A 23,417-nucleotide genomic window follows, 5' to 3' on the forward strand; every position below is an offset into this window, starting at 1 on the left:
CCTTTGAAAGTGCTCGGGGGCTGATGCTATCCCAAAGGGTAGACGGTTAAAATAGTAGCGCCCAAAAGGCGTGATGAAGGTGGTGTATTTGGCAGACTCTTTTATCAATGGTACTTGCCAAAAGCCCATGTTGGCATCTAATTTGCTGAATACTGTTGCGCCAGCTAGCATGCCCAGAGTGTGCTCAACAGAAGGCAGGATAAACTTTTCTCTGCATACTGATCCATTCATCATTGTGAAGTCCACACAAATGCGAACATCACCTGCTTTTTTCGGCACCACCACCATCCCAGCACACCAATCAGTCGGCTCCTCAATCTTGGTGATTATGCCCATCTTCTCCATACGGTCTATCTCCTCCTTCAATTTTCCCATAAGCGGCAGAGGGACTCTGCGTGGCGTGTGGAGAGAGAAGGGCACAGCCTCTGGCTTCAATTTAATTGAGTATGGCCTCCGAACAAGACCCAAGCCGCTACACAGCTTCGGATATTGTTGTTTCACTGATTCCAAGGTGATGCCGTCAACCCTGCACACAAGCTGAAGCCGTTCTATGGCAGGCCTTCCCAACAGTGCAGTGTGCAGGTCTTTTACTACATAAATGTTCTCTATGGCTGTCTTTTTGCCTCTGCGCAGTGTTTCTCTGGCTACACCCAGGACAGAGAGTGCATTGCCCCCTGGCCCAAGCAATGGGTGTGTCGACACTGCCAGGCGCTTCACATCATTCCCCCCTGTAATGTCATGGTACACCTCGGCTGGCATGGCGGTGACATCAGCACCAGTGTCTATTTTAAAGCACACTTTTTTTTGTCTCACTTGTAGCTGCACCGTCCACGGGTCTTTTCCAGCATCCACGGCTCCCAGGAAAAAGCACTTTTCTTCCTCTGTAGTGACAGCATTGAGAGATTTTGCACTGTTTCTGCTCATTTTGCCATAATGTCCCTTTTTGCCACAGTTGTGACACACAGCATCTTTAGCATGGCATTCCAATATTCCATGCGAGGGCATTTTTCCACATCTATAACAGGCCTTTGAACCTGGCTGTGGCCGTGTATTAAGTTTATTTTTGCCTGGTGTTTGTGCTTGTGGCTGAGGCTTTGAGGGAAATTTGGGTTTTCTGTAGCTTTTTGCATGCACCGCATCAACATTAGAGCACTTGCTAGCACCGCTATTTCCTCCTCTTAAGTCAGACCGCTGTCGTCTAACTTCTTCAGACTGCCTTGTCTTTGTTATAGCAGTTCCAAGGGTTAGGTCTCTGTCTAGCTGTAGCTTTTCTGACAATGAGACGTTCCTCAGCCCGACCACTAACCTGTCGCGGATCAGCTCGTTCTGTAACTGTCCATAGTTGCAGTGTTCAGCTAATCCGTATAGAGCAGTGATGAAGGAATCCACCGTTTCTCCTGGCAGTTGCACACGCTGATTGAACTTGGCTCTTTCGTAGATTACATTCTTTTTAGGCACAAAAAATGCATCAAAGCCCGCCTTGACATCCGTGTACATCCTCCTCTCATCTGCAGTCAGCGTTAGCCCCTTTAGCACATCTTCGGCTTCATCGCCCATGCAATACACTAACGTGTTCACCTGGTTTTCTGCCGACGTCGCGTTTAAGTTGCTTGCAAGCCGAAAGCGGTCGAATCTACTGATCAAACGCTCCCATTCTTGAGGCTTGGTAAAATCGAATGGCTCTGGAGGTTGTATTGTGAACGTAGCAGTTGGTGTAGGTTGCGCCATATCTGCCGGCTCGTCTCCCCTTTCCCGCCAAAACGATACACCTTCCTCTTCTTATTTATTTTTTTTTCTACTTACAAGTCTCCCAGTTCTGACACCATGTCATGTTATTCTTATATTAAGGCTCGTACAACGACGTAATCGGAGTCTGTCTTTATTTAGCAACTCTGTACAGCAGCAGCAGCCTCGTGTGCAGGCCCGGGCCTCTCCTCAGCCCAACCTCCGGTTCTGCCCCACAGCGCCCTCTTCAGCCCGGATGCCGTCACTGCAGCCTGTCCTTACACTATTATTCCATAATACCACAAATGACAGCTGCAGATGCATCACTGGCTGCCTAAAACCAATGGATGTGGATAGCTTGCATGTCTTGGCTGGTATTGCTCCACCAGGAATCCACAGATCAGTTGCCGGTAGAACTGAATATAGTAGGCAAGTTGGGGACACTTGCTATTCCTGTCACTCCCACCACCCAGCCCCAAAACGGCTGAAGTCAAGGAAGAGCTTCCTTCACACAGTCCAGCCACTGTCACGGTCTCCTCAAGCAACCAGACTAGCCTTGTGGGAAAGGAAACACAGTGAAAACCACCACCACGTAAAGATGCCAATCCCAACCAAGGAACAGCTACCACCTGGTCACATGTGTGATTGGAAGACTTAGAAGTCCCTCAATAGGCTTCGTACAGGGATGGGCCGACGTAAGAACAATATGAGCAAATGGGGCTATGCAGATGCGGCAGACACAGAATGTGAATGTGGAACATCTGTACAATCCATGCCACACCTACTAAGATGCCCACATCTTGCTGAACAATGCTACCTGGAAGATCTAGCGATGGCAAACGAGACGGCTGTCCACTGTGCAAGAGACTGGCCGAATATTTGAAACATAGATGATGGACACGAAAGAAGTTGGGCTCATCCAGTTTGGAGAACCATGATTCATCCACCTTACCTCCTGTCTAACACCCATTGTTTAGTTCTGCATATATTGAATACAAATATATAAAGCCCTGCTCTCTAATTTTATTAACATTGAATCCCAGAAAAAATTTAACTTCAGCATTTTCCAAGAATAATCTTTATAAAGTAATGTTTTAAATATTTCTTTGTTTAATTTATGTTAATTTGCAAAATAATTATGAAGTTTAGTGAATTTGAACCATTGCCATTTGTTTATGATTGATGAAAATTCTTGTTGTGTCAGATGGAATAGGTGTAGAATTAGGCCATTTGGCCCATCAAGTCTACTCCGCCATTCAATCATGGCTGATCTAACTCTCCCTCCTAACCCCATTCTTCTGCCTTTTCCCCATAACCTCTGACACCTGTACTAATCAAGAATGTATCTATCTCTGCCTTAAAAATATCCACTGACTTGGTTTAATCACATTTCTGCATTTGATTAGTGTGGATTTCTTTGGACATTCATTTTCTGGTGTAGTTGGATATTTGTTGAAAACCTCTCTATGTTTCATGTAGATCTCGACAGTCCAAGCCAAACTGCAGTATCTGCGAATCCTGAATGAGCTCCCATTGTATCCTGGAGGACTATTTAACTCCGTTGTTCTGGTAATGTTGCCAAGAAACTATCTACAGAAATGTTCAACAAAACCAGAAGTTAATGCAAATTAGTACACAGTGGGATAAAGTTATTAATAGCAGGCAAAGGGAACTTATCTTCAGCGGTGGGGAAACTTTCAGTGTCCATAGAACATTTTTGAAAAACATGTAATTTAATCATAGCAAAACATTGATTTGTAAGACACGTTATTTTTGCAACTTGATAGCACCTTTCAGATAATGCAGAGATATGGCGTTGGAAATGTAATTGATGTTCTGGATTTCTGAATATTCAAAAGATATTGTGGTAATGGACGTTCTCAAATGGTAGCTTTTGCTCTGATACAACATTGGCTAAGAGATATAGACATAGAGAGTGCTGGTGTATGGCTGTTTATGAAATAAGGGAACTACATAATAGGATGTGCCAAGGTTGGTATAAGGCCCACTGCTCTATTTGCCATAAAGTCATGAATTTGGTGCAGGAGATGACATTTTTTAAATTTAATGTTCTAATATTTTTCAAACCACTCTAGAAATTTCAAAAAGTTCAGAATTCATTAAACTTGAAATGTCAATAAACAATGGGGGGGGGGGGGGGGGAGTGGAACAAATGTCAGAAGAACATAAACCTGTTGGTGAAATGAATAGGAAGCAACTGCAGATACTGGTTTAAACCGAAGATAGACACAAAATGCTGGAGTAAATCAGCGGGACAGGCAGCATCCCTGGAGAGATGGAATGGGTGACATTTCCGGTCGAGACCCTTCAGACTAGTCTGGGGAAAGGGAAATGAGAGATATAGACAGTGATGTAAAGAGATATATAACAAATGAATGAAGGATATGCAAAAAAGTAACAATGATAAATGAAACAGGCCATTGTTAGCTGTTTGCTGGTAAGAACGGGAACCTTGTGGGACTTGGGCGAGGGAGGGATGGAGAGAGAGACTTTGCTCAGTCCTCCTGGACCTACCTGATCTCATTCCGGGTATCTAACAGAGAGATAGAACATATGGACATGATATTAAATGATGAGATGAGTAATGAGATGTGCGTTTAATATTGAAAAATGGGATATACTAAATTAATGATTCAAACTCATCTGCTGTATCGTGATGACATTTATACATTTTAAAAGAGTCCATGGAAGAAAGAACAATTTGTTTAAAAAACATTTGCCAGAGAATTGGTAGAAAAATAAACGTATCTATATTTAAGAAGGGGATAGTTTATGTTCTAAAAATTACGGAGCAATTAATTTAACTGCGGTAATTCCCTCAAATAGAAGAAATCCGGAAACAAAGTACAAAAATTAATAGGATACATGTATCTCTAAGTGAATCTACATGTGCAACCTTATTGAGCAGAGTAGAACATTGTAATGCAGTAAATGTAATTTACTTAGACCTTCAAAAGGCTTTTGATATTGTACCCAACCGGAAACTAATAAATAACAACGCAGGATGAGGATTCAGTGGACAAATAGCAAAATAGCTTGTTAACTGGCTTCAAGCTAGAAAGAGGAGATGGGGGGGGGGAGCAAAGTAGTAGCTATTTACTGTGAAAGAACACGAGTAGTGGTGTTCCACAAAAACCAGCACAACAACTACTGATTACAGGTACACAAAAATGCTGGAGAAACGCAGCGGGTGCAGCAGCATCTATGGAGCGAAGGAGATAGGTAACGTTTCGGGCCGAAACCCTTCTTCAGACTGATTACAATCCAGATTAATGATTTCCTATTTGGAAAGGAAATAAATTCTAAATTTGTGGGTAAAATCACTTTAGGGGTTGAAATTAGCAAAACTGAAAAAGATTACAAGACGTAAAAAGTGGAAATTAAGAAATTGACCGATAAGTGGCAATTTACATTTTAGCAAGAAGACTTCCTTATCACTCAGAGGTCTGTGAGATAGAGGAACAAAAGAACAAAAGAACCTCAAAATACAAAGTAAAATTTGTGCCAAGATTAACACAAGGAAAGAAAACCAGGCACTAAAAAGTTTATTTTTTGAGGGTTTGAATAGAAAAGTGATACGTTATGCTGACAGGAGGCACAAGGAACTGTAGATGCTGGAACCTTGAGTGAAACATGAAGTGTTGGAGTAATCAGTGAGTCAGGCAGCATCTCGGGAGGGAATGGACAGGTGATATTTTGGTTTGGGACCTTTCTTCAGATTGATTGTAGCGGAGAGGGGATGGGGGAAGCTGGAAGAGAGGTAGGGGAGAACATAGGCTGGCAAGTGATAGCTGAATACAGGTGAGAGGGGTATGATTGGTAGACAAATGTTAGAGAAGAAAAAGAGGCAAACGGATGTCAGAAAAGGAGAGGAGTGAAATGCAAAGCCAGAGAGGGTGATATGAGTGGAGGGGAGTGGATGGAAAGAAGAACAGCGGAAATGGGTATACACTTGGGTTGGGTGGGTGGGGGGCACAAGAAAGAGAGGAGGGTAAATCAATGTTCATATTGTAGGGCTGGGTGCTACCCAAGTTGAATATGAAGTGCTGTTCATACAGTTTGGATGTGGCCTCACTCTGGCAATGAAAGGTTGGTATAGGAATGGGAAGGGGAGTTATAATGGAAATCCAGTAGGCGTGAGCGAGCCAATCGCAAATGTTTGGCAAAACAGTCGCCGAGTCTATGCTTGGACTCGCCGGTGTAAAGGAGGCTACATCAGGAGCCTCAAATAGAATAGATGAGGTTAAAAGAGGTGCACGTGAACCTTTGTCATACCTGGAAAAGCTGGTAGGGTCCCTGGAAAGATGTGAGTGCGGAGGCATAGTGACAGGTGTTACATCTCCTGTGGTTACAGAGGAAAGTAATTGGGAAGGGGATGGTTTAGGTGGGAAGGGATGTGAACCAAGGAGTTGTGGAAGAAGCGGTGTCTGCAGAAAGTGGAAAGTGTAGATGGGAATAAGTTTGAATTTAAGGCATGGTGGAAGTTAGTGGTAAAGGTGATGAAATCAATGAGTTCTGCATGGGTGCAGAAGGCACTCCTGGTCCAACCATCAAAGTAATGGTGAAAGGGTTTGGGGATGATGCCAGTATACGTTTAGAACAAGGACTGTTTAACCAAAACGCAAGCATGTCTGAAGCCCAGATGAGTGCCCATGGCCATCTTTTACTTGAAGAAAATGAGAGACATCAAAGTAGAAGGTGTTGAGAGTGAAAACAAGTTCCGTCATGTGGAAGAGGGTATTAGTAGAGGGGATCTAATTGGGTCTCTGTTCAACAAAGAACTGGAGGGTCCGGAGACCTTCCTGGTGGGAAATGGAGATGCAAAGGGACTGGATGTCCGTGGTACAGATAATCAATGGAAGCCTAGAAATTGAAAGTGTTGAAGAGCAAGTGAGGTGTCTGGGATATGTCAGCTGGAAGGGACTGAGAAGTTATGCTAAACTGGTTTTGAGTCTTGATTGGACCAAACTTAGATTACTGCATGTAGTTCTGATCACCATGTTATAGATATAATCTTCTTTTAATTCTTGCGTATGGCGTGCACAGCCTAAAGTTGTAGGACAACTTGTTCTATTTGATCTTATTTGATTGTGCACGCCAGGTTGATTGCATTCGTCAAAACAGGGCAGACCACGTGAACGTTGCAATCTCCCACCCCAATAGAAAGAATAAAGAATGGGTATCAAAAAGATTTACATAACTGCAAAGGTATACATTTCAAGAAAGGGAGAATGGCATGGGTCTCTTTTCTCCTGAGAAAAGAAGAGCAGGAGAGACCAAATAGAAATCTTTAAATGATGATAAGTGTTGACAGAGGGTCTATGGAGAGGTTGTTCAGCTTCTGGTGAAGAGCATAATGGGAGGCCGTCAATATAAAACAGCCATAAGAAATTCAACAGGGAATTAGGAAGAACATTCTTTATCCAAAGAATGGTGAGAATGCAGGCACTGCCCTGCAGAGCTGTTGAAACAAGTTGCATTGCCACAGGTTGGACAAACATTTGACAGAGAAAAGACTAAAGGAAAACATTCATAGGTTTAGTTGAGCAAAAGCAGGAAGTGACACGCATGGAGTATAATTGCCAGTAGGGACTGGTTAGGCTGAATGATTTGTTTTTCTTTATGGAATATTCTTATGTACTCTGATGAGATTGTTTTACTGGAAACTATTTGCAATAAACAGGTGAAATGTGCAATTTTCCACCTTTCCACTTATCCAAAACAGGACGCAAAGCAATCAGAAATGACTTTGCTAGTTGGGCCACAGCACGGCATCAGCCACGTTATAGACCTGAAAACAAATCTCACCACCATCTTGGCAGAGTTCGGATGCGTGAATCGAATTCAGTTGTTCAAAGAGAAGGAGAACGTGGCTCGGGTTGAGCTAACCATATCAGAAGCTAAGGTATGAGAGTACATATAACAATCTCACCATTAACACCACAAACAGGATGTAAAATTCATTAACAATACTACCATTTGCACAAATGTGAAGCTATGAGGTGATATTGCTTGGACATATAGTTTTTTCCATATATCACTGCTGAGGGTTTCATGCAATTTGTAAAAAGATGTTCGCCATCATGAAGGCATAGTTTAAATGACGGGCAAAATTAAAACCAATGTGACAAATAGCTGTCTTCAAAAGGTTAATTCATGTGTCCTCTGCAAAGATAAAATCAGGAATGTTTTTCTCTAGCAGAAAGTTTGCAGATGTTGGCTTATAACGAAGATAGAGACAATGTGCTGGAGTAAATCAGCAGGTCAGACTGCATCTCTGGAGAAAAAGGATGGTGATGTTTCAGTCAGAAAAAGGGTCCGGACCTGAAACGTGACCCATCCTTTTTCTCCAAACATGCTGCTTGACCCGCTGAGTTACTCTAGCACTTTGTGTCTATCTTTAACATTCATTGTTAAACCCAAGCAGCCTTGAAAGAAATGTTACTGGAGTGCAGGAGGGGAGCAGAAGAAATTAGTTTGGCTGAAGAAGATTACTAAGATTACTAAGTGGTACTGCTTACACCATTTAATGTTAAATGAAGTTGGTGTTAGCACGTACTTTTACAAGGTCACTTTACAGTGTAACCTTGGTGGAGTAAGAGTGGTAGATTGCTCTGAAAACTGCCATCTGCTAACCACTTTTCAAATACCAAACATCTCTTAACCTGTGCCATGCAGCAGGAAAACAGCGACCAATACCAAAATAACACAAGGTGGCTGGTGCTGTTCATCACTAGCTCTCTTTTACTTTCTCTGGTGACCCTCTGAAGAGTGAGAATGTGTAGGGTGCATTGGGTGACATCCATACTGACTAATGTATGCCTCTCTTGCACCTGCCACTCCTCTTCCAAAACCACCAGACAGAAGATAGGGTGAGCTTTTGGAATTTTGTGTTCAATTCAATTGCTGTTAAATTGGCAAACATCCATAAATGGCAGATGGGGGTAGCTTTCAAAGCATATGAATATCTCTAGCACTGAAACCCAAGGGGCACCATGAAATAAGCAGTGATGTCACTCAATCAACATACAGATGCCTTGGTGCAGCTGCCAGGTAGTTATCCTTTTAATAAACAGAAATCATCATGGCCAACATCCCAGAATCTTGTTTACAAGGAACACAGCAATATGCACAAATTCGAGAACTATATTATTTTTTTCTGTGGCCTTAGTTAGCCTAACCAAATGCCTGGGTCCTTGATGTTACTGGGGCTTTACCTTTGCAACATTCACCTACTGTATATGTTAGATACACACCAATGGCCATCGTAACTGGAATATGGCACTAAATACTGGCTTCTTTAGCACCAAGAACTATTATATCACTAAATTTATATTAATATGTTCCGTCACAACCAAAGAGATTGCTAGTTTAGTTTAGAGATACAGCGCGGAAACAGGCCCTTTGGTACACCGAGTCCGCGCCGACCAGAGATCAGCATGCACTAGCACTATTCTACACACTAGGGTCAATTTATAATCTTTATCAAAGTCAATTAACCTACAAACATATTTGGAGTGTGGGAGGAAACCGGAGCACCCGGGGAAAACCCACGAGGTCAGTATCGAACCCGGCACTCTGGTGTTGTAAGGCGGCAACTTGATATCTTGAACAATACCTAATTTCCTCATGTTAAACATTATGAAGATTGATGGACTATCTATTCTAAGTGTGCACAACAAACTGCACTTACTTGCCAGATTTCAATCAACTTTCATCAGCAATGTCTCACGTGAACTTAACTGTTGCAGCCTCAGTGTCCTAAATGATTGAGAGCTGACTTTGCATCCCGATACCTTGTCACTTTGCCTTAGGGTTATCAGTTGTTTAAATCCCTATCAATGTTTGGTTATTGCAATCTTTTCCCCATTATCACCCTGTAGATTTCAGCTCATACTGTACACCATTGCACTCTCCAGACCTTATCCTACTTCATGTCCCATTCAGATGGCCTACTTCTAAAGTCTGACTGCATCACAGATAAATTCTCAATTTAGAGTGTCAATTCTTCCATGGACTTGCCTCTTTCTATCTCTATAATTCCAACCCTATAACTTTTATTAGCTCTTTTCCCTAGAAATTGGATTTTATCTATTTTTGTTCTAAATGGGCACTAGCACTACATTTCACATCAACACCAAATAAGGCACAAAAAAATATTGAGACAACTTTGCTTTAAGAAATCATTATTATAGTTCACTCCTTTTCAGCAATGTTAAAAGCTAAACCGTGCTCTTCACGTACACTTTTGCTTGCTAAGCAGGCAATACTAATGGCATTCACATGTTAATCCATGGGAACTGGGTCAGCAGTTCACAAGTACAGAAAAGGTAACAACAGTGCACTATCTCACTGTAAACAGACCGAGCCCCAAGGCCATATTGGTCCAGAGCCTCAGCAGGTCATTGAAACCTTCACCTATGCAGAGAGTTACCAACAGTGAAAATTAATAAAAAACATAAAGGTGATTTTCAACACACAATATCCCAAAGAAAGCCAATAAATCATACAGGTGTCACATGTATAACATACAAGATACAAGATACATTTATTTGTTACATGTGTCAATTGGCACAGTGAAATGTGATCACCATACAGCCATACAATAAAAATAAAGAACACAACACACAATAGAGTTCAACATAAAACATCCCCACACAGCAGAATCAAAGTTTCCCACTGTGAGGGAAGGCACCAAAATCAGTCATCTTCCTCTAATGTTCCTGATGTTCACCCGTGGTCGGGACCTCCGGAGCCCTCCGCAATCGCTGCTACGGGCAGCCCGTCGCTCAGGCCCGCTCGCCGGGATGTTGGAACTCCGATGTCGGAACAGGAGGCCAACCTCAGCGGCTTGGACCTCCAAAACGGCCGCATGAATTCCTTGATGAATTGCAAATTAATAATGAATTAATATTTGTGGTTAATTGCAAACTTATTTTCAAATTTCACTCATTAAGTAAACAATGAGCTCTGCACATATTGATGGTATCATATGCAGAAATACGACAAGGAAATGATATCAATGTCAGAATGAATCATGACAGGAGCGTTCAGTCCAGTGTCCAAAAAACGATCGCGACCCGAATGTTCTCCAGAGATGCTGCCTGATCCGTTGAGTTACTCCAGCACTTTGTGACCTTGTTTGTAAACTAGTTCCTTGTTTTCCCATTGGCAAAGACTTCAATGGGAAATGGGCACAATCACTTAAAAACATGCCTCAGTTTTCAAGTACAAAGACATTGAAAAATGAACACAAATTATGTTGTCTAATTCGGCCATTGCTCCTTCAATTCTATAGCTAGTTCCTTCTACATCTTGAAACCAATCCAACACCAATGGTAGAAACATGGAAATGCAGATGCTGGTTAATACATAAAAGGACACAAAGTGCTGCAGTATCTCAGCAGGTCGGACACCTCGAGAAATGCTGCCTGACCTACTGAGTTACTCCAGCACTTTGTGTCCATTTGTCCCACCACCAATAGTGATTCTGTTATTGAATATCCCTTCCCTAAGATATATAGTTCCCTACCTGAATCATTCTCTCTCTGCTACCTTGAAGTTCATCCTGTTATTCAAACTCTCAATCATCTCTCTTAGCATTCCTTTTGATGTAATATTTCTGACTATTTATTAGTGAATTTACTAAAAGTGTTCTCCTACCTTAAAAGTTGCATTAATTCACAATATTGTTATTTTTATATTATTCTTCATGCAAAATGGTAACTGCATTTCAAAATAATCATGTGCAACCAAGCTCTGGGATTAATTTTCAAATACATTTTGAAGACATTTCTTCTTTAATTATACCATTATTACTTTCCTCTGGTAAATTGTTCGGCAAAGATGGCATTTATAGATTTGTTTCTCACTTTTTCATATTAATTTTTATGATGTGCACAAATTATTTAGTAATATTTTCAGTTTTGATCATCAGTAAAGCCAAACTAGAACTCAATTGATGGCTTCACCTTTATCTTATTCGCATCCTGCTGTGTATCAAATTTTAGAATTCGATTAGAGTGGCACTTACTGTCCGTGGGCTGAGATTTTCAGAAGCATTAGTTTCTTTGTAAATTAAAGTAAAATACATTTGTTACAACGTGCTTATTAAGTCCAGACCGTAGGAAGAATACAATTATAAGAATTTAATGCTCTACCTGTTTTATGACACCAAAATGCTTATAAATTCTGCTTCGTGCAATGCATCAATGTTGGCATTTCAGTGCAATGCTATCAACCCTGCTTGTTGTTCTCTACAGCATTATCGCATTTTTGAGTTATTGTGCTGATACAGCCCTCTGGGGCATCTTCAGAAAAGGTTAATGTGTATTAGTTGGAGGGAAGGTGGGGGGTTTGGGAATTGGATTGTGCTGAATATTAGCTTTTGACATATTGCTGAGTTGACAACAAGAACAGTTTGAAGCAAGGTACTTCTTCAGAGTTTTCACACAATACTGGGCCTGAGCAAACCTCAACGTACTGAACTGGAAATAAAAATATCTTGATTCACCAACACCGCTGCCACCATCCTGCTGAAATCCCAGCCCTAAACTACACAATCAAGCAGTCACACAAAGCTCCTAAAGAGTGAATGGTGAGAGCAAGGATGCATGGTTACATTTTTTTTATTTGGAACATATTCCTCACCATATCCTACTCCACAATGGTTTTTAATCATACAACTAATCGTGTTCCTCAACTACCTAATTTTCTTCATCATTTACTTATTAATCCGCAAATATCTTTTGCTACCTGTCGCCTACCTTAAGCATATACTTGCTGGATTCTGGACAGTATTTTTACAATCTTTCTACTGCTCTTTCTTGAGTATCCTTTGTAGCCTGGTGGTCAGACCAATTTCCCAAAGTCCCCCACTTATAAATGCCTCTTGAAATGTTGTAGCAGAGACACCTTTCTTCTGCCTCCTCATCCTTTCCTTATCCTATCCTTCCAAGTTAGGCTACACGAAACACAGCCATGCCCACGACCAGCTACAGTGCATTCAGAAAGTATTCAGACCCCTTCACTTTTTCCACATTTTGTTACGTTACAACCTTATTTTAAAATGGATTACATTCTTTTTTTTAATCATCAATCTACACACAATACCCCAGATTGATGAAGCGAAAACAGGTGTTTAGAATTTTTTGCAAAGTAATTAAAAATAAATAACTGAAATATTACATTTACATAAGTATTTAGACTCTTTGCTATGACACTCAAAATTGAGTTTAGGTTCATCCTGTTTCCATTGATTATCCTTGAGATGTTTCTACAACTTGATTGGAGTCCACCAGTGGTAAATTAAATTGATTGAACATGATTTGGAAAGGCACATACCTGTCTATATAAGATCCCACAGTTGACAGTGCATGTCAGAGCAAAAACCAAGCTATGAAGCCGAAGGAATTGTCTGTAGACTTCTGAGACAGGATTGTTTTGAGACAAAGATTTGGGGAATTTCTGCAGCATTGTAGGTCCCGAAGAGCACAGTGGCCTCTGTCATTCTTAAATGGAAGAACTTTGGAACCACAAGTACTCTTCATAGAGCTGGCCACCCGGCCAGACTGATCAATCGGGGGAGAAGGGCCTTGGTCAGGGAGGTAACCAAGAACCCGATGGTCACTCTGACAGAGCTGCAGAGTTCCTCTGTGGAGATGGGAGAACCTTCCAGAAGGACAACTATATCTACAGCAATCCACCAATCAGGCCTTTGTGGTAGAGTGGCCAGACGGAAGACACTCCTCAGTAAAAAGCACAAGACAGCCCGCTTGGAGTTTGTCTAAAGGGTTGTTTTGTCAGGTGCTCTTGTCTGATGAAACCAAGATTGAACATTTTGACCTAAATGCCAAGCGTCAGGTTTGGGGGAAACCAGGCACAGATCATCACCTGGCCAATACCATACCTACGGTGAAGCATGGTCGTGCCAGCACCATGCTGTGGGGATGTTTTTCAACGGCTGGAACTGGAGACCAGTCGGGGTCGGGGGACAGATGAACGGAGCAAAGTACAGAGAGATCCTTGATGAAAACCTGCTCCAGAGCGTTCTGGACCTCAGACTGGGGCGGAGGTTCACATTCCAATAGGACAACGACCCTAAGCCAAGACAACACAGGCGTGGCTTTGTGACAAGTCTGTGAATGTCCTTGAGTGACCCAGCCAGAGCCCGGACTTGAACCCAATCGAACATCTCTGAGGGACCTGAAAATAGCTGTGCATCAATGCTCCCCATCCAACCTGACAGAGCTTGAGAGGATCTGCAGAGAAGAATGGGATAAATTACCCAAATACAGGTGTGCCAAGCTTGTAGCGTCATACCCAAGAAGATTTAGCTGTAATCCCTGCCAAAGGTGCCTCAACAAAGTACTGAGTAAAGGGTCTTAATACTTATGTAAATGTGATATTTCAGTTATTTCTTTTTAATTACTTTGCAAAAAATTTCTAAACACCGGTTTTCACTTTTATATTATGGGGAATTGTGTGTAGATCGATGATAAAAAAAAAATTTAATCCATTTTAAAATAAGGCTGTAATGTAACAAAATGTTGAAAATTTGAAGGGGTCTGAATACTTTCTAAATGCACTGTATCTCTCAGCAACTCAGAGCATATCCCATGGTGGCGTGTGGGGTGATCATTTACATGAGAAACAAGCCCAATTTATGATTCGTACGCTCATAGCCTGACAACCATTACTTCATTGTGTCCTTCACCACATGGATGGATTGTTCTGATTGCTCATTAGACACTGGATATTATGGGTATAATTAAAATATGTCAAATTTAATTAGAGTGGTAGAATGTGGCCATCTGTGCTAATCCCTGAACTCTGAATAATTATCAGAAACTAGTTTCTTAGGGATGCAATGTTTGCCAAAAATGGACCTCAAAGCTACTATAATCCATTCTGTTGAGGTGACACTTCCAACATTTCAAATTACTATTAGCCAGCACAAGGAAATGGTTCATTCCCAAATGAAGTAACTCAAAAATGCACCAATAAAAGAAACACATTTGCATTAGAGAAATGTGCAGCAATAGATTCCTGTTCTGACATACCAAACACAACTTTACCAATTTTCAGTCTCATAATTAAAACATTCTGATTCCTGCTTTTACGTGAATAATTTGCATGTGTTGAGCATGCATGTCTACAGCATGCCTGCTTGTGGTACCTTTAGGACCACTACCCGGTTGCCCCACTTCAGGCATCTGATTCCATCTGATCTCTCATTCAGTCCAGCCCTACACGATATATTCATACATTGCTTCATGGCAACTTCTGTATGAATAGCCAAGGCAATTTCTTCTGCTGTTATCAGAAAATCACCATCAGGAATAAACTGCAATTGATTAATGCCCCCTTCCAAATTAAATATGGCCTCCTCATAAGGCAGTTATGACAATGCAGCCACAGAAGCATTCTGCTTCAATGTGCAGTATTCAATGGAGTAATCCAGGCTAAACAACTCAGCAACCCATCAGCTGCAATCATCCGAATGGCTGACAGTGACCAAAAATCACTACCAGTGGTTTATGATCTGTGATCAGAGTGAAATGCCTACATGCAGTTGTCATAGTTAGACGGCAGGGCCTGCAGCTTCACTCGTCCATGTCAAATGAGATATCTATCCAAACTAATCCCATTTGCCTGCATTTTGCACTAAACCTTTTCTATTCATGTACCTATCCAAATGTTTAAATATTTATACCCATCTCTACAGCTTCCCCTGGCAGCTTGTTCCATATACCCACCACCTTTTCGGTGAAAAAGCTGCCCATCGGGTCCTTTTTAAACCATTACCACTTCCACTTATAAATGTATGTTATTTTTACCCTACCCTAGGAAAAAGACCGAGACCATCCACCTTATCTAGGTCCCTCATGGTTTGTTTTTTTTATACCTCTGAGAGGTTACCCTCAGCCTCCTATGCTCCAGGTAAAAAATATCCCAGTCTATTCAGCCTCTCCTTATAACTCAAATATTCTAGTCCTGGTAACATATTCATGAATCTTTTCTGCACCATTTTCAGCTAGTTCTTAGAGCTGGGCAACCAGAACAATGTACAATATTCCAAGTGTAGTCTCCAAAAAATGTATATATTTGCACATGACATCCCAATGCTTTTTCTCGATGCCTTGACCATTGAAGGTAAACGTGCCAAACACCACCTTCACCACATTTATGCCACCTTCTGTTAATTATATATCTGTACTCCTAGGTTGCTTTGAGAACAACTATCACCAGGGACCTGTCATTTTATATGTAAGTCCTGCCATGTTTAACACCTTACTCCTGACAAATTAAATTCCATGTGCCATTCTTTCAACCACTTTCCCAGTTCATCTAAATGCTGTTGTAATCTTAGATAACCTTCTTCGCTGTCCAATACTCCACCAGTTTTAGTGTCATCTGCAAACTTAATAACCATGTTAACAACATTGTCATCCAAATCATTCATATAAAGGACCCAGCACCTCAGTTCAGTTCATTTTCATTTCAGTTTAGCTTATTGCCACGTGTACCAAGGTACAGTGAAAAGCTTTTGTTGCGTGCTGTCCAGCCAGCAGAAGGACGATACATGATTACAATCGAGCCATATAGTGTACAGTGTATTTACTATGTATTATGGTACATTTACAGTACAGTACAAGGGAATAACGTTTAGTGTAAGATAAAGCCAGCAAAGTCCGATTATGGATAGTCCGAGGGTCCTTGGTGAGGTAGATAGTAGTTCAGGACTGCTCTCTGGTTGTGGCAAGATGGTTCAGTTGCCTGATAACAGCTGGGAAGACTGTCCTTGAATCTGGAGGTGTGCTTTTTCACACTTCCATACATTTTGCCTGATGGAAGAGGGGCGTAGAGGGAGTGGCCAGAGTGTGACGTCCTTGATTATGCTGCTGGCCTTGTTGAGGTAGCGTGAGGTATAAATAGAGTCAATAGAAGGGAGGTTGGTTGTGTGATGGCCTGGGCTGCGTCCACAATTTGCTGCAATTTCTTGTGGATGGAGCTTTTCCCAAACCAAGCTGTGATGCATCCTGATAAAATGTTTTCTATGTTGCATCTGTAGAAGTTGATAAGGATTGTAGGTGACACACCAAACATTTTAACCCTTCCAAGGGAGTAGAGGAGTTGGTATGTTTTCTTGGTCATTGCTTCAATATGGGTGGTCTACAAGAAGTTGTTGGTGATATTGACTCCTAGGAATTTGAAGTTTTCAAAGCACCATCAATCCAAACTGGGGTATGTGTCCCGCTTCGCTTCCGAAAAGTCGATCACTATTTCCTTATCTGTGCTGCACACCTCTGGTCACGAACTTAAATCTGGATAACCCTCTATTACCACCCTCTATCTCGTTCCACCATGTCAATTTTGGATTCACTTGGCTCTCTCACCCTGCAGAGCCTACCATGCAGATCCTTGACAAAAATCTTGCTAAAGTCCATGACAACAACACTGAATGCCTTGCCCTCATCAATCTTCTTCGTCATGTCTTCAAAAAACTCTATTGTTATACAGTGTTCACATTTCTGTTGTGCTGCTGCAAGTAAGAATTTAATTGTTCAGGACATATGACAATAAAACACTTTTGACTCTTGACTTGACTCTTGACTCAAATTTGTAAGACACAATTTCCCACAAAATCGAAAACCAGGGATTAGTTTTATGATATTTGGTTGAAGTGCCTGTTTTCGTGCTATATGTCTCTATGACTCTAGTTACGGCCCTGCAACTCCCTCAAGTAGCAGCATCCCCAAAGCTTCGGCAAAGTAGTGTAGCTATTCCCTAAGGCAATCACAAAGGTCAGAGCTACCAATAAATTATTCCCTTTTGAAGATAGTGAATGCTCAACTAACAGAATTGGCAGGTAGAATAATGTATCAAAAGTCATCCCATGAGGTACATTCGCATTGAAACTTAATACAATTTTCATCTAAATTTTTAAATGCAGTACATTTGTCATCAAGTAGCCCAATGGGACAATAATTTAATAAAATACTTTAGGTTCTTTCTTTCCCCCTTTTGCCATACAGTACTTCATCCCAGCAGCTATTCTTCATATGTGGGCACAGGAAGTGTCTGTTGGCAGAGTATTCAATAAAGAGACAAATGACACTGCACATCACACCAAACAGTAATACACATATATTGTTCAGACAAAGGCACACACATATGGAGATATTTTACAGCTTCTAGTATTGAATAGCTCATTCTTTCCCAAATATTACTACAGTGGGAGTTTACGTGGACCACTGTTAGAATACGAAGTCTATCAGTAAATGTCTGACAACTTGCAACTTTAACTTTTACGCTTTTTTTTCCAGCCTATTGTGTTGCTGATGGAGTCAACAGAAGCTGTAAATTTTGCTTGCCTGATAGCAGGTTATTACAGATTATTCATTGACGCAAAGAAGATCATATTTTGTAGCGCCAATGTGCAGCCTCAAGCGAACAAGGCAGGTATGCTTGGTACGTTAATAGTTTCAATTTTGAAGTTCCTATACAGGTAACAGTCACATCTGCTGATAAGGGTTACATTGAACACAATCTGGTGTTGCTTTATTGTTGTCATGTGTACCGAGATACAGTGGAAAACCCGGTTTTGCATGCTACCCACGTAACTCCTACCACACATGAGTACACCAGGTATTGCCAGGTGAAAATAAACAGAGTGCAGAACATAGTGCTACATCTACAGAGAAAATGCAGATAAAAAAGTCCGATGACTGTAACGAGGTAGATTGGAAGATCAGGAACATGTGAGGTCTGTTCAAGTCTCTAATAACATTGGAAAGAAGCTGTTCCTAAATCTGGTGGTGTGTGGTTTTCGATCTTCTGCCTGATGGGAGAGGGGGAAAGAGAGTATGGTGTGAGTGGTCCTTGATTATGACGACTGATGTCCCATGGCAGTGTGGAGTATAGATTGAATTGAGATGGGCAGTCTGGTCTGTCTGATGGACTGGGCTGCATTCACAACTCTTTGTAATTTCTTGCAGTCTTGGGAAGAGCAGTTACCATATCAAGCTGTGATGAATTATGATAATCATTATATCGCAGTCATCTCCTAAAATGAATGAAAACAAGTCTGCTTATTTGCAATACAAAAGTAATCACACTGTTTGAGGTTACCTTTTTGTTGGGCATTTTAATTACTGGCTTTTACCTTAAATATGAATGAAAGTATATGTTGTTTGAAATAGTGATATTGTAATGATACTTTTCGCCTGGTGTGATGGTGGCATTACACAATTAGATGCAATTTGAAGAAATATTAAAACAGTGTGCATGCATTATTTTCGCAAATTGGATGTCGCCTATATGCAAGAATATGTTAACAATCCCTCACCCAAATTTACACCTTGTCAGATTGTACATGATAATCAAGTTCTTTTTCGCAATGAAGAGGGAATGCCATTTCCACAACTGTTCAATAGCTTGTAACAACTATATAACAATACTGCTTCATTGGCTTTTACGGGGGAGGGAAAGGGAAGAATCACAAACTGCAAACCTCAGGCTGAGAGTTCCCATTTCTATCCTCAAACAGTGTTATCATTGGTCCTGCTGAGATCACCGTGGACAATAGAGAGTAGCAATTGTTCCAGTCTGCAGAATTATGTTGGTGCATTTTGACTCAAGCAAACTTATTTCCTTAATTTCTGTTGAAAATAAAATCATTATGAGCTGCTGGAACCTATTATGAAACAGACAATTTCTGCACTTCAAGTCATTATACACACCTTATTGCAAATTGCAAAGTAACATTATATCCTCTCATCGCTTTCCAAGTTGCTGTATACTTATGGAGGAATTTTCTTTTTTCAAATATATACTGTTCATAATATTTGCAATATATAATACAGTATATTCATATGTTATTGTTCACATATTGCATTTACAACAAGGTTCACATTATATCATGATCGGTTTTACTTTTGCATAATTTACATGACCTAATAATCTGAGAGTTTTCTCTGTGGATTTCAGCCCTTTTGTGTGCAATGGTGGGTGATTCTTAACCAATGGCCTTTCCCCCTACACCCCTTGCGGAAGCTGCTCCAAGCTTCAGTGCATCCCATAGCACATAACTTTCGACCTTATCATGAGCAAGTCTGCAACAGTTAGTTGTATGCAGCTCCTTGTGCTAGGTGACCAGGAGGTTTTGGGCAGACCAGAGGGTGTCCTTCACTGAATTGATGTTTGTCTCAATATGCACCCCTGGAAACTGAGCATTGAATCCATCATAAAGGCATCATGAATGACAGCTTCTGTGCATGAGTCTGGTATTAGTCACATCTACATTATATTCGGTAAATCCAAGAGCAACTCACCACATCATTTCTGTAGTAGAGATGGAATTCTGTTCCTTTAATTCCATTTCAGCTGGAAGCCATGTGGTGGGCAGGCACCTGGAAAATATAGTCTCTGCTGCTATCTTAGCCTCCTGAGCTGCAGCTGTTTCTGTCAGCAGTCATCCAACACCCATTCAGCTCTCAGTTAATTGCCTCAGATGTTGAAGATTTGTGGCAAAACTTGAACGTCCTGATTTAAAACAAACACTAGATTTCCATTCCCCCGCCCCCATGGCTCAACCAAGCCTTAAAAAGTGGTTGGGGGCGAAATGAAGTCAGTACTTGAGTAAAGAACCAATGCCTGACTTACAGTACACGGGGATTGTGGGTGCAAGGAAAATTTGCTGCCACAAGTCCATCACAATGTGAAATAGTCATAGTGTGAAAACAGGCTCTTCGGCCCAACTTGCCCACACCAGTCAACATGTCCCAGCTACACTAGTCCCACATGCGTGCGCTTGGTCCATATCCCTCCCAACCTGTCCTATCCATGTACCTGCCTAACTGTTTCTTAAATGTTAGGATAGTCCCAGCCTCAACTACCTCCTCTGGCAGCTTGTTCCATACACCCACCGCCCTTTGTGTGAAAAAGTTATCCTTCAGATCCCTATTAAATCTTTTCCCCTTCACCTTGAACCTATTTCCTCTGGTCCTCGATTCCCCTACCCTGGGCAAGAGACTGTGCATCTACCCGATCTATTCATCACATAATTTTATACACCTTCACAAGATCACCCCTCATCCTCCTGCACTCCAGGGAATAGAGACCCAGACTACTCAACCTCTCCCTATACCTCACACCCTCTAGTCCTGGCAACATCATCATAAATCTTTGTTGAACCCTTTCAAGCTTGACAATATCTTTCCTATAACATGGTGACCAGAACTGAACACAATATTCTAAATATGGTCTCACCAACGTCTTATCCAACTACAACATGACCTCTCAACTTCTATAATCAATACTCTGACTGATGAAGGCCAATGTGCCAAAAGCCTTTTTGACCATCTTATCTACCTGCGACTCAACCTTCAAGGAACCATGCACCTGCACTCCCAGATCCCTCTGCTCTACAACACTCCCCCCAGAGGCCTACCATTTACTGTGTAGGTCCTGCCGTTGTTAGATATCCAAAAATGCAACACCTCACACTTCTCTATATTAAAAAATTCCATCAACCATTCCTCAGCCTATTTGGTCAATCAATCCAGATCCTTCTGCAATCTTTCACAACCATCTTCACTATCTGCCACTTTTGTATCATCAGCAAATCACCCACTTTTGTATCATCAGCAAACTTGCTAATCTTGCCCTGTATGTTCTCAGCCAAATCATTGATATAGATGACAAATAGTAACGGGCCCAGCACCAAACCCTGAGGCACACCACCAGTCACAGGTCTCCAGTCCGAGAAGCAACCTTCCACCTCACCCTCTGCTTCTTTCCATGAAGCTAATTTGCTATCCTTTTAGCTATCTCTCCTTGGATCCCATGCGATCTAACCTTCCAGAGCAGCATACCATGCGGAATCTTATCGAACACCTTACTGAAATCCATGTGTACAACATCTATAGCTCTTCCCTCATCGACTTTTTTGGTCATGTTTTCAAAAAACTCAATCAGATTTGTGAGACATGACCTCCCACATACAGAACTATGCTGACTATCCCTAATCAGCCCTTGCCCATCCAAATGCCTGTATAACCTATCCCTCAGAATACTCGAGTAACTTTCCAACTACAGATGTTAAGCTCACCGGCCTATAGTTCCCAGCATTTTCCCTGCAGTCCTTCTTGAACAGAGGCTCAATATTTGCCACCCTCCAGTCTGCCCCAGTATCACACCACTGTTGCATTCAGAATCTGTCTTGCTTATAAAAATCATCACATAATCATTACATTTACATTATGAAACTCTGGTTTGCTTGGATAATTGAAAACCAAATCATGGGTCAGCTTAAATCCATTTCCCTTACTATGTCTTGCCTAATTATTTGAGTTTGTATTGTACAGATATTGAAATCATAGATATTCATATATATATATTCAATTGTTACACATAATTTAAAGTAATACATCTGTGCATATTTTTTGTCAATATAATTATTTCTATACAAATTTTAAAAGCTATCTGTAGCAAACTCGTCAAGCTGAAATAATATTGGCCTGTCTGTGGTTTACTCGGGCAGCTTTCAAATTATTTTCATTCATGGATGGTAAAATGGCAGGCAATTTTTTAAATGTGTTCATTTATTCAAATGGGCAACTTTTATCTGTCAATTGAGACAAAGTACAAAGTAAAAATATGGTTAAAATATATATGTGTGTGAGCTTGTGAGGTGAATCAAAAAGTTTAAATGGCAATAAACGCATTCTATAAAAATTAAATTGTTTTTACAGTATCAATGCGACAGTTAATTTCTTAACATCAATATTATTACATTTCTGGCAATCTTGCCAACATTGTTAACAGAGCATATATAATTTTGTAAAAGATTCAGATAATAGCAAATGTTAAAATAAATAGAAAGGAATCAAAAACTGGTGAATAGAAACATAGAACAGTAGATGCTGGTTAATACAGTGCTGGAGCAACTCAGAAGGTCAGGCAGCACCTCTGGAGAACATGGATAGGTGACCTTCCATGTTGAGAAACGTCTCGACCCGAAACATCACATCCATGACCTCTAGATATGCTGCCAGACCTGCTGAGTTACTCCAACATTTTGTGTCCTTTTAGGAATTAATAACTGTTTTGCTACAGTGGGAAAGAGCTTCCAAAAAACTGCTTATTTCAGAGTGGGTTCTGCAAGAATAATATAGTAATGGAATTTTAAAGAGATGTTTTAAATAGTTTTTTCTACTGAGAAAAATGACCTGATAATTAGATTACTCATGGAGGTGTGGCCAAGTATTTCAAGTTCAAGATTAATGAAACAAAAAGTTTTAAATATTGATACCTCCAGTGAGAGGTAGCACTGAACCCTTTCTGAAATTCTGATCTCTTATTGACCTGATCATGAATAATCAATTGAATGAGTCTTCCAAAGAGTGATGATTAATATTTTGTAATGTGATGTTACAGAATGTGCGGCTCACCTGTTACCGCTCCCACCCAAGTCAGAAGGCTCTGGATTCAAGTCCCACTTCAAAATATTTAGCATTAGAATAAATGTGTACATATCAAAATAGTACTGAGAGTATTCCACAGTCAGAAGTGCTGTTTTTCTGATGAATTGGGACGTAAAAGATATGGGACTATTATAGAGGGGAAGAGGAATTATTATTGATGTTCTGGCCAATATTTATCCTTCA

At 40.9% G+C, this 23,417-nt stretch overlaps 1 protein-coding gene across 1 annotated transcript in view; it reads left to right on the forward strand.

Moving 5' to 3' along the window:
• The window catches only part of frmpd3 (FERM and PDZ domain containing 3), a 114,543-nt gene that overhangs the window by 77,968 nt on the left and 13,158 nt on the right, over positions 1-23,417 (forward strand). The window contains exons 12-14 of the mRNA XM_033030603.1: positions 3,205-3,294; positions 7,472-7,651; positions 18,075-18,219. Coding sequence (XP_032886494.1) covers positions 3,205-3,294; positions 7,472-7,651; positions 18,075-18,219 — 415 coding nt within the window. The remainder of the gene's footprint in view (positions 1-3,204; positions 3,295-7,471; positions 7,652-18,074; positions 18,220-23,417) is intronic.

The sequence above is a fragment of the Amblyraja radiata genome, chromosome 12 (genome assembly GCF_010909765.2).
Source record: "Amblyraja radiata isolate CabotCenter1 chromosome 12, sAmbRad1.1.pri, whole genome shotgun sequence".
Classification (NCBI taxonomy): domain Eukaryota; kingdom Metazoa; phylum Chordata; class Chondrichthyes; order Rajiformes; family Rajidae; genus Amblyraja; species Amblyraja radiata.